This window comes from Hippocampus zosterae, chromosome 9 (assembly GCF_025434085.1).
Source record: "Hippocampus zosterae strain Florida chromosome 9, ASM2543408v3, whole genome shotgun sequence".
Lineage (NCBI taxonomy): Eukaryota > Metazoa > Chordata > Actinopteri > Syngnathiformes > Syngnathidae > Hippocampus > Hippocampus zosterae.
In genome coordinates, this window is record NC_067459.1 from 4,449,448 (window position 1) to 4,462,407 (window position 12,960).

The 12,960-nt window shown below is 43.9% G+C and overlaps 1 protein-coding gene across 3 annotated transcripts in view; it reads right to left on the bottom strand.

The window, feature by feature from the left end:
- LOC127607030 (receptor-type tyrosine-protein phosphatase gamma-like) overlaps nt 1-12,960 on the bottom strand; it is a 399,557-nt gene that overhangs the window by 165,816 nt on the left and 220,781 nt on the right. For 2 of the 3 annotated variants that reach the window (XM_052075037.1, XM_052075036.1), the window contains exon 4: nt 2,665-2,813. In XM_052075037.1, coding sequence (XP_051930997.1) covers nt 2,665-2,813 — 149 coding nt within the window. Of the gene's footprint in view, nt 1-2,664; nt 2,814-10,457; nt 10,820-12,960 lie in introns of those variants that run through there. The other variant, XM_052075038.1, reaches the window with a different exon arrangement.

Consider the following 12,960-nt stretch of genomic DNA (forward strand, 5'->3'; position numbering starts at 1 on the left):
CTGATCCACACGACCAGGATCTACAGCAGCAACATCGGGATGTCATTCGGACATGAGAAATGTAGTCGGATGGTGACTAATAGAGGAAAGGTAGTCCGCACTGAAGGGCTCTCACTCCCTGAAGGAACAATAGCAGACATTGAGGACAGCTACAAGTACCTTGGTATACCACAAGCCAATGGCAACCTCGAACTGGCAACAAGGAAAGCGGCTACGGCCAAGTACCTCCAGCGAGTGAGGCAAGTCCTAAGAAGCCAGCTCAATGGCAAGAATAAGACCCATGCAATAAACAGCTATGCCCTGCCAGTGATCAGATACCCTGCAGGAATAATAAGGTGGCCAAAGGAAGAGATTCAGACCACGGACGTTAAGACCCGAAAGCTCCTAACCATGCGTGGAGGGTTCCATCCCAAATCCAGCACCCTGAGACTGTACGCAAGCTGAAATGAAGGAGGCCGGGGACGAGTGAGTGTGAGAGCCACTGTCCAGGATGAAACATCCAAGCTCCATGAATACATCAAGGAGAAGGCTCCAACAGATGACGTACTCAGAGAATGTCTCAGACAATGGGGAACAGAAGATGAGGCCCTGGAAGAGGGACCGATAGTTGGATGGGACTGCACCCTTCGAGGGATCCTTCATGATCAGGATCGTTCGCCCTTCGGTTAGCCATTCAGGGTGAGTCCCATCCCTCGGCAGCTGGTTCATTTGTACTGTGCTATGCTGTCCAGTTCTTCATATCTGAGACTCTTTCCTGTATGTCTGCCACTGTTATGGTAACCGGGTTCTGTTCAGGGAGGTTGCTGTGCTCCTCTCTCACGGTCACCAGCCATTGCGCACTGCTGTTATGTGCAACCTCCTTCTCCCATATGCCTTTCCAGTACCTTTCAGTTTCCAGTCTTGGTGGGTCAGCTCTGTTGTTAGGACCCTGCCACTGAGTGTACACTTTCGCAGGTTGTGTTGCGAACAGCCTGTTTATTCGTCTGGCCTCATTCTCTTTCGTGTACCGCTTTAGGCGACTGGACACGGCTTGGAGCCTTTGTTTGGCAGTTTCGAGTGCTTCAGGTATGGTCATCTGGATGTACCTCTCGGGTATCGGGCTTTTCATCACACCTCTCTGGGCCTCAGTCAATTGACTCACATCGCGAGAATGAAAGCTGGGCAACCTAGAAACCGATTACAACGGCTAATCGGTTTCTAGCTTTCATCGGTCCCAGCTTTCATTCTCGCCATGATCTTAGCTTTCAGATCCGTTGCTGCCTCGCTCAGCATTTCATTTATTGGGGCTGGCCACCCAATCTCATCATCTGCATTCATTGGGGCTTGCCTCCCAATCTCTTGTCTGACCTCCTCCTCTGATCTGGCAGCCTGGGGCCCTTCACCATGGAACTTGCGTTGTACCTAATCAATCTCAAGTTGTGACAGCAGTTGCCGTTTGTGGATGTTGGAACACTGAGCTACTAGTTGTTTCGGGGTCAACCGTGACTGTGGGTTTCGAAGTAACCATTTAGCCCACATTCTCTGCATGTAACCCCTCTGACTACGGTTGCTTGAGTAGTAGCATTCCAACAGAGCCATGTTATCGCATCTCGCTCATCTCCGCTTTGTTCCAGTAGCCCATTTTTCATCAAGGTGCTCTGGTTCCCCAGCACCTGACGCAGACCTTGTTTGGCCGGGCGACGTCTGAGCCGGCATGTCATTCGTTTTATTGTCTCTCATCATTGTATGAGGTAGGCATTAGCGTGAAGGATCTTGCCCAAGGACCCACACTGGATGGTGTTATGTGCTCATTTTTGCCCCAAGCGGGATTCGAACCACCGTCTCCCGTATGCCAAACTTAAGCCTTACCAACTGAGCTATCCAGCCGCTCCATATATATATATATATATATATATATATATATATATATATACTGTATACAGTATATAATAAATCAGAAAATAATTTCCTCTCAAAATTTTGTAGACTCGTGTCTGACTTTGAGTCTTTATATGTTAGTTAATTAATCCATCCGTTTTTTGACGAATGAAAAATTATTGTTCAAAGTGTCCATGACAGGAAGACCACTATACCCCATTAGATTCCTTTTTTTTAAAATCTCGGTTTTCGAACGTCTCTGTTCTCAACAAAATCGGTTTTCGACCAAAGAATTAGAGGTTTTTTTATGCCTCGGATTACGACCAAAAATTGGTTCTCGACCAAACTGACCGCACTTGAATGCGCCACTTGAGTCCTCTCGCCTTCCTTCCATGAGGAAGTGACGTTTCCTCGGGTAGACGAAGAAAAGTCGCTTCCTCATTTAGCGTTCCATTGGGAGCAGACGTGCTAAGTAAAATTGTTTTTAATTAGCTTGGTTTCGGTTTTCGAACAAATCGATTTTCGAACGGCCCGTCTGGAACGGATTATGGTCAAAAACCGAGGTCTGACTGTATTATCATCATGATGTTACATGATCAACAACAATTGGTTACTTCCCTCCTATTTATTTGTCAGTGTGAACTTTGTGTCTTGTAATGTGAAGGATACCAAGAGGGAGGAAACAAACCGATGCAATTGCAAGTGAACAAAGGGAGTGGCTTTAAAATTAAGATGCTTCAGCTTCTACAAATATGAGCGCTGGACATTGTAAGTTGACATATGTGAAAGCCAGATAAATTTGTTTACCTCCACAGGGTAACGTCGGCCCTTGATGCTATGTTCAGAGCCCTCCGATCCGTTGCTTGGCCCCCAGTGAAACTCCACTTTCTCTGCTTTAAATCTCCCTGGTAGGCCTGCTCCTCTCACAAAATAATCATCTTTGAGCATAATGGCCACTGGAGGAAGGACACAAAGAGAAAATCAAGACATTATGAGTGAAAGGGACAACGCATCACACACAGTTCCCTGAGAACAACTGTACGCACTGTCTAGTACCTTGTCAGAAGCGTTTGTACCCCTTGAATTTTACCACCACACAAACACAAGGAAAGGATACATAGTTTTCAAAATCTTGGGCAAATGAAAATAATAAATGTGTTGTGCATTTGTGTTTATCAGCCTTAAGGGAGCCGCGCTTTTCTGTAACTGCAAGTCTTTTGGGAATATGTCTCAACCAGCTTTTGCACATCCACGCACTGAACATTTTGTTGATTCCACTTTGCAAAAAAGCTCAAGCTTAGCCACACTCAGATGGAGAGCGTCTGTGAACAGCAATTTTCAAGTCCTGGGCTTGAGGACATGCTCCATTTTGTTTTCAATACAAAAAAAAATGTACTCCACAACCCGATGTACTCTTTGAGATTGTAAATTGTAAACAGCAACAATAGTGGTGAGTATTCATGATTGAAAGAACCAACAAAATGTATTAAAATGATGACATTAATATGCAGCGTTTAACAGTTTTTAATAGTGGGGAATCAATTGGAGGTTTTTCAATTAATATCCCTTCATCAAATCACAACATTTGGAAGGTTAAGTGTATTTTTAAATTTGAATAGTTTTTGGTCAATGAATAAATATGCATGAACATTATAAACATCCATCCATCCATTTTCTGATCCGCTTCTCCTGACAAGAGTCGCGGGGCGCGCTGGAACATATCCCAGCTGATTTTAGGCAGTCGGCAGGGCACACCCTAAACGGGTTGCCAGCCATTCACAGGGCACACAAACCAACAACCATTTGCGCTCACAATGACGCTTAGGGATGATTGAGAGAGTGTACAATCAACCTACCGTGCATGTTTTTGGAATGTCTGAGGAAAGCGGAGAAAACCCACACAGGCACGGGAGAACATGGAAACTACATACAGCAGGAGTGTCAAACTCATTTGACATTGCGGGCCGCACACGGCCTCGGTAGATGTCAAATGGGCCGGACCATTAAAGTTATACCATACTCTGCTATAAATAACCAAAATATCATGTATTTCCTTTGTTTTTGTATCGTGAAGCACAAGAACATGAGGAAAAGGTTGACATTTAATAAACATATCTTTTACCAAACATTTCATGAAACACTTTAGATTTCCTTAGAAACATGTGCAATTTACTTTGATCATTCACATATCTATACATGCATTGCAACTGATCCCACTGATTGTACAAAGGCACACAACTTTCACAAGTAATTGGTATTGAAAAATATAGTCATGCATTTTAAAATTAAACGAGATTCATAAAGAAAGGATGTTTTCACCATTTACACGTGCATATAAAATTAAAAATTTAATCCCTGCCTACACTTTACAAACTAAATACAAAACAGTGTGCCCCGTAGCGGATAATCCACAAACTGCATCTTATTAAAAATATTCCTTCCGTGTCTTTTATACATCTTTTTCATTTTTTAATTACCATATTTTCACGACTGTAAGGTGCCAATAAAAGTCTTAAATTTTCTCCAAAATGGAGAGGACGCCTTATGATGCCGAGTTCCAAAACCTGACTGACAGCCGACACGCTGTTTATATAGAGAAAAGGCGGGAGTGACTGTGGACAGGCATGCGGCAAAGAATTCGGCCAATAAGTGAAGGGTGGGCGTATATATATACATATATGGAGAGAGAGAGAAAGCAGACGTGAGAGAGGACAGGCATGCGGGGGAGCAGTCCGCCAATGGGTTAAGGGTGGGCGTGTAAGTGGACGCTAAAGGGAAGCCCCAAGCAGGTACCAACACCTGTATAGAGTGTGGCAATGTGCATTGTTGCCAATCAACTTCGGTTTTGGTTTCTAAGAACTTCCGAAAATAAATTCTACAAAGAGACACGCCTACGAAGCTCACTTCAAACTTTAAGCCATCGGTTATGCTTTTGGCATGCGTGCCCATCTCACAGCAGCGGTGAAAAACCAAGTCAAGCAAATGAACTCTGAGCTTGCCGTTATTCCCAGAGGCTTGACTAAAGAACTCCAACCGCTGGACATCGGCATCAACCGGGCGTTCAAAGTAAAGCTGCGACCGGACGTTCAAAGTAAAGTTGCAAACGGCATGGGAACAATGGATGATCGATGGCAAACACAACATTACAAATAGTGAGAGGCAGCGCTGGGCGAGTTACGCCACAATTTGCGAAAGGATTGTGGCTGCTTGGACGAATGTGTCTGCTTGTGTGGTATATGGTGTTTGCTGCTTCGCTGGTCTTCAAAAACACTCGGTGATCGGTGGCTGTTTCCCGACGAATGAGCACTTCAGGGACCACGGCTGATTGGGAAAAGATTTTATTCTACCGATGTCAGAGTGGAATCCATTCGGGCTCCTGTGAGTCTCCGATTTTATCAGGCCGCGCCGCAGAAACACATTCATGAGATTATATAGAGACAATATGATAATGAGAGGTGGGGAGGTACGCCTCTCATGCAAATCCAGAAACAAAGAAAGTAACATGTCATCTGACCCGGTGTGGCCGGAGGAGACCAAAGGTTACGAGGACCAGCTGTTCAAAAACATGACCCCTGGAGGGGGTCCCAGAAGTGGTGGGGCCGAGGGCACCAAAGGTTATGAGGACCAGCTGTTCAAAAACATGTCCCGTGGAGGGGGAGTTCCAAATTACACTTCACTTGCACTGTTGTTCGAGTTTTTGGCAAAGCCGGCATCATTTCTGTGGAGCCACATGGCAATGAGAGTGACTCTGACAACGAGAGGAATGTGGCGTTTTTGATGGATTACCGGTACTTGCACAATTGTTCAATTCTGATACAGAGGATGAGGACTTCGATGCATTTCTGGGTGATGATTGATCGAAAAACGTGAGTACATTGTACGATGGCTAAATAAAATACAACGGAACTCAGTTGTGCTTCCGTTGCCTTTTTAAAAACGTGTTTTTAGCTTGTATCTGTATGTCTTGGCATGCTACCGTATGCTTCAAGCTAACGTGTTTTTAGCGTGCGCGCATGCATGCCGTGTGTTTAAGCTGGCGTATGTTTTACCACTTTAAAACTGCGGCCAATGATACAGTGCATTTTGTCTATGTGTAAAAAACAGAAATAGCACCCATTAAAGAGACTGCGCCCAACCATACGGTGCACCGAATGGTCGTGAAAATACGGTATCCTGCGGGCCTGATCAAACCTCATTGGGAGCCGGTTCTGGCACCGCTGGCATACAGGACGGCTGGAGCTGGAATCAAACCCTACACTTCTGCACTGTGAGGTGGACATCCTAGCCGCTCGACCACCATGTCACTTGACATTGTACATGATATAGATAAATAGATAGATTGAGAGATAGATATAAACACTTCAACATATACAAACCAATTATAGGGATGTGATTTAAAGCCGATTTTAGCCTGCTTGATTCTACAGACGGAGCAACATTACTGTTACCATTGCATTGATTACCATTGTACCCTTTATGAATTAAGAATCCTCAGCTGAACCACTGCCAATGTGACGCATGTGTCTCAACTAATTTTCATGAGCATTTGATGAGCTTGTCATTTCACACCTCTTGAGCTCCTGTTCCATTTCAGATAGAAACCTCCATCCACCCATTTTCAATCTCGCTTCCCCACCATGCAATTCTGTTGTATATTGGGAGCTTATCCTGCACCTATTGTTTCTTTCTTAATCTGTCACAAACGAGACTCAGTCAAATGTTTGCAGATTGCATTCATTTCATTTGCGGATGTGAAGCTTTAGGTTTCAAAGTTAATCAAACGATGAAATGTTATCTGAATCTCAGTTTGCTGTGCTGAAGTATGTAGGTTTCCCCCGTTTCCATCATCGTGCTCAGTGGAGGTGATCCCTCTGCAGATAAAGCGCTCATCTGTCGTTTATAAACTGCAAGGTATGCATGCATTATTCATGCCAAAAGACAGGGACATTTGTCTTGTTAGCCATGCATTATGAAGAGGGGGAGAAGAACCTACATGCCATTTTTCTTTCACAGCTCTTGTTAGTGTTGCAGTTTTATGGGCTTTCAACATGCTGCAACACCCACGGCTGATTTTTTTTTTCTTGTGTCCACTGTTTAACCTGAATATGGGTATGGCTATTGAAAATATTTGTACAATGTTGATGTGCGTCTCTTTATTATTTCTTCTTTTAGTGTTGCCTCTTTTTTTATGCAACTCAAAACAAGTGTTAATTGTATTTGCGGACATTAGTTGTTTAAAAACAGAAGTTGGCTTTGACAGTGTTCAAACCACTGTTTGCACAACCAACAGATTAAACTAAATTAAATGGTCTGTCATGGTAAACATGACACAAAATAAGCCATGTTCTGTGCATGTGTGAGAGTCTACGGGATTGAAAAAAAAGAGAGGCTACCAACTAACAAGCGGGTTTGTATGACAGTATGACAGAACTATCCACCTTAAAGCATAGTTGTCGGAACTCTAGTCCTTGAGGGCCGCTTTCCTGCAGATTGTACATTACTCCCTGCTGCAACATTAGAGATTCAAATGATCAGCTCATCAGCATGCTCTCCAGGAGCCTAATAACAATCCTGATTCTTTGGATCAGGTGTGTTGCAGCTTGGAGGGATGGTAAACGGAAGGATGACGGCCCTCGAGAACCGTAGTTTGACACCTGTGCCTTAAAGCTGGCGGAAGGCTTTAAGCCTCATGTGACAAAACAGCAGCGGTACTTTGTGCCATATGTAACTGCTGTAACGGAATTAAGAGGCTTGAACGTTGCTACAACTCCCGCACCGCCACCAAAAAATACAAAAAAAACAAAGCACCATTCGTCAAAATTTCCTGACAGAAAAAAGATCCAGACAGACCAAAAAGATTAACTTAAATTGCTCATTTCTTGACGCATTTATTCACATTCACATTTATTTTGTCAATATCTGAGACTAGCAAGCTACTGGACAGCTAAACTAATGAGAGGCACGATGTGATCAGCATAGCAGAAATACATTTTAACATCACCATTTAAATAGATAAATGTTTTAACATATCAATAATTATTGTGGGGCGGTTAGCGCGTCTGCCTCACAGTGTAAAGGGGCAGGGTTCGATTCTGGCTCTTGCCTTCCTGTGTTGAGTTTGCATGTTCTCCCTGGGCCTGCATCGGTTTTCTCCGGGTACTCCGGTTTCCTCCCGCATTCCAAAAACATATATGACAGGGTAATGGAACACTCTAAATTGTCCCTAGGTGTGAGCATGAGTGTAAATGCTTGTTCATCTATGTGCGATTGGCTGGCAACCAGTCTTCCCACCTACTGCCCGAATATAGCTAGGATAGGCTCCAGCACCCCCCGGGACCCTGGTGAGGCCGACATGCTAACCAGTCGACCACTGCAAATCCACTATAAATCACCAAGCCTTCTTGGTAACGGTGGGTTGTAAAGTGCTCTCCATTCAGGTGTTCACTTCTCTGTTAGGTTCAAACGTACAATCCAAGGAATATCAAACCAACTTTTTTCTTGATTTATCACTTTTAACAGTAAGTAATACGTTGTTTTGCCTAACTTAGTGCTAAAAGTGTAGTCAGCATTATTGGCCAATTCTAATAACAAGCCACCATGGTGTTTAAACCTTGGGGATAGTTCTAGTTCAGGAAAAGGGTCGCAGGAGTCCACTCTGATGTGCCCATCACAATAAGCAGCTATCAAAGACAGCTCAGAAGTGGATCGTTGTTGTTTCCAGTCTCTTAGTAGAAGGCTGACTGTTTTGACAGACCTGTTTCTCATCAGTGATGTCAGAGCAGCAGCATTGTCAAGGTGAGGGGCACAGGCCTTCACCACATGTCCCTGTGTGAAGATCCTAGCCTTACATTGTCTCTGAAGCAGGCACATCGCCGTGTCTGATTTAAGGCGAGTTCCATGTGCCAGCGGTTCTTTAAGGAGCCAGTGTAAAGAGTCAGGATGCTTCATTTGTTTTTTGTGAAACAGTCGTTGCACTCTAAATAGTCCTTTGTAAAAAACATGGGATATTTCCAAGTTTACATCCAATTAGGTGTATTTGGGGACTCAGCCAGACCCATCCTCCCTACAGCGCTCCAGTTTGACGCTAATGACAGGTCTCAAGACTAAAGGGGTGCTTACACGGCAACCTTTACTCCGGTGTAGCACCGGGGCTGCCCCCCGTAGAGCATTCACGTGTACAAAGTTATATTGGTGTAGCCCCTGAAAACAGCTTAAACCGGAGCAAATTTAACCCTCAGGAGGTGGTTTAAAAATTTACTCCGTAGTAAATGCTAGTTTGCGGGGCAGCACCGATATAAAATGGGACGTGTGAACGCTCCAGGGGTAGCCTCGCTGCGCGTGAGGAGAGTTGATTACATACGGGTATTGCATAACTTGCATCCTGGGTGTTTTGCACTTCTTTCCTTGCTCTCTCTCATCCTTTTATGGTGTCTGATAGACCACAGCATCGATTTGTCTGGAGAAGAATATACCATGGTTTTTCGATATGTTACAAACAAGGCGGGGAAAAGGAAGTACAATTTACGCATGTGCATGTTTCATTTCCGTGTTATCGTATTGCATGACCGCAGAAAGTGCTGTGTGAACGCAAGTGGGGCTGCACCGGGGTTAACTCGCCTCTCTTTAGTAAGCAACTTTATACGTGTGAACGCAAATATTTACACCGGTGTAAGATAAATGGCAACACACTTGCCAAGTGGACCAATCCATGCCCTCCTTTGGCAGTAAAAGGGCGCTCTGTGGGACCCAGTGCAAATGGTAGCAGAAGAAGTCTATGACAATGGTCTTAGTAGTAAATTCGCAGGAGGATCAGAGCATAACAGTCGACAGCCAAAGCATGGAAGACACCAAATTTTTCATATTGAGGATTTGTCCTTTGAGGGATAATTATGGTCAAATCCACTTCTACAAGTCTACCTTTCATCTTTTCAAATTCACTGTCCCAATATTAATAAACAGAACCTTCCTCGCCAATATATAATTCCAAGGTATTATTTCTACTTTCCTCCACATGAGGCCTCCAGGTAAAACATATCCGTTAATCAGCTTGTTGCCACTAGCTAGTGCTTCACTCTTTTTCCACTTAATGGTAAAGCTGAGGGTTGTTGGATTAAGCAACTGTTTTTGGTCCAATGCTAATAATTCTTATTGGTCACATTTAATTTGGGAGAAACAGGAAAAGACAGTATTTTAATTGAAGTTTTTACAAGTTCAAGTCAGCACTGGTGGAGCGCTGGATCTTGATGTCTGCAGCAAAGCAGTGGAAATTAAGACCACGATAGCGGAATTATCTGACCAAGAGCCGGCAGTGAAGTGAACCTTGTGACAACTTACTCAAGTGCACAGCAGGGAGTAAAAAATTACACCACACCATAGGACAGGATCAATAAGGATAACACATGAGCAAATCTGAAAATCTGGCCTATCGTGACTTGACTGAAAAGAGTAGGACATGTACCAGTGCGTATTTACACACACCATCCCATTTTTTCTTTCTTCACAACATGATTCCTCCTGTTCACCTCGATCCTACCTTTCTAGTCGTGCCTTTGTTTTTGGCATTTTTATTCGTATTAAACGATCCTGCAGCACTTACTTACACAAGAAAGAAGACTTGCTCAGCATTAGAGAGTCTGCACTAGGCCTTTTTTCACCAACTTTCACAAATCCACAAGGTTTTCTGGCTGAAGACAGAGGGGGAAGCTTGCCAGTGTGCTGGTTGAGCTTCAAAGAGAGGATTTCAAACTCCGCTCCCATCGATTCATCTTGTAAAACTATGCTTCCCCCCAACCCCCCACCCCCTCAAAAAAAGGGACATGCTTCTTCTTCTAACAAGCACCAGCAAGGGCATTACGTGTTCTGCTGCTCTCTACTTCACTGAAACTTGGCTCACTGAACACATCCCACATGCCGCGTTACATGTGCCCGGTTTCCAACGTCACCACATCAAGGAGGTCGCAGTGAAAACAAAAGGCTGGTGGAATATGCTTGTGCAGTGGTGGCCAACCTGCGGCTTGCAAATCGCATGTGGCTCTTTGTCTGCGCCTTCCGGGCTTTCACACGACAAGCGTCGAAAACGCCTTGGCAGTGGCAATGCCATTCAAACAAGGTGCTAACTACACCGAACGTTCAACGTCAGCCTATTATCAATCCTGTTACTTAATTGACAATCAATCAGATGACTGCATCACCGCTCATGCGCAAACAACGGCACTAAGCGCTAAGCTAGTCAGCGAATTATCTATGATTTTAAGGCAGGAGTGCCCACTACGTGGATGAGAATCGACCGGGACCCAGCGATCTGGTCCCAATTCGACCGCAAGGGGTGGGAGGAGGAAATGGGTGGGGAAAAAAAGATTTGTTTGTTTGTATCTTTAGCTTTCATTCTTTTTCGGCCCGTTCCGACTATTGCTCATCGTTGTGTGCGTGCATATGTACACGAGTGCACTGGTGGGCACCCCCGCGTGAGTGCGTGCGTGTGAGCGCGCGTGTGTGTTGTGTGTGTGTGTGTGTGTGTGTGTGTGTGTGTGTGTGTGTGTGTGTGTGTGTGTGTGTGTGTGTGTGTGTGTGTGTGTGTGTGTGTGTGCGCGTGTATGTTTGTGCGCGTGCGCATGCGCATGCACGCCAGTAAGGGTAGATGATCGAAAAGTAGATCTTCGATCCAAAAAGTTTGGGCACCCCTGCATTAAGTTGTGCTTCTACTTCATGGGAACACGCGTGGACCCGAGAAAAAGCGATGTAGTAAGGAAAATGTCTCCAGCGTTGCCACTCGAGCGACATTTTCACTATATTTAGCAACTCTTCTGAACCATTCAGCAGCTATTATTCCAAAAATAAACTATGAGGACAATGGCACTCGAGTTAGCAACATTGTTATTTCTTGCATCGTGAACGGAAGAGGACCAAGTCAATTTGGCCTGATAATAGGATGATCTTTGTTGACATTTTGGTGCCTGTGCAGCTAGTTGTGTGGCAGGAAATGATGGCGGGCTATAAAGGCACACTTTCAAGAAAGTTAACAAGTGAGATCTCCACTATTTAGGCACGTTAACATCTGAAGACTGTAGGTGGTTTGGAGGGAAGCTTAAAATATGTATTGGGGATAAAATCTGAGTTATTCAAAGCCTGTATGAGATGTGGAATAATGAAAAACGGTGGTCCGACTCACCAGTGTCTTGACCACAAATCTGCTTTAGAGACATTTATTCCCCTTTAATAGAAAACCCTGGACCTTTCTCTCATGAAAAATGAAAGGCTTTCAAAACCCTGGAGGCCAGCGATTATTTTATTTAAAGGAAAGTTGAACCTGAACCGGTCTCACCTCCCAAACACAAAGCCGTGATCGTGTGAAAAGGGAGGTCAGAGCTGGTCAAGCGAAGTTTCAGTGTGATTTGCATCGCCAGAAAGACCGGTGAAATAATCATGGCTCACTGCCACTGCAAAGCTGGGTAAATCGTCGTCATTGATCAGGGTCCTTATTCATTATTTATTTATCGAAATGTAGTGACTGTTGTGGAGTGTCAGTTGTTTCGTGATGTGAGAATTTCAATGATAGCTGGTCTCTGGTTTAAAAAAAAAAAAACAAAATACAAAAAAAAAAAACAAGAAAAGAATATCACAGTTTACACAGTGTTAGTGACGGTCCCTTTAAGGTCCAAACCCATAGCAGAAATGTAACATATGTAATGTATGTTACATGTAACATATTGTAATACTCGTTGCCTTTTGATCCTGTGTTCATAACGCTGAATGGCTTTTTCTTTTGCTTTCACATTTTGAAATCCAGAATAGCCCATTTCTATGTGAAGAAGAAAAAGTGAACTGCAATTGTCATTTGTAAACACTATTTGTCACTTTCAATTGAGTGTTGACTCTCTGCGTTATTTGCACAATTGTCATTGCGTGATAATTGTCGCGATAATGGTCACTTTAGTTTGATTAACGACTCTCGGCATAATTTCCACATCTGATATTGTTTGCTATGACCACACTCATGGTACCCGTTACCCTCAATGACTCTCTGTCCTTATTCTATGTGTTATGTCCTCAATATTCTTTTTCTTATACTTGCATGTTGCTGTAATATGGGCTAAAACAGTCGGA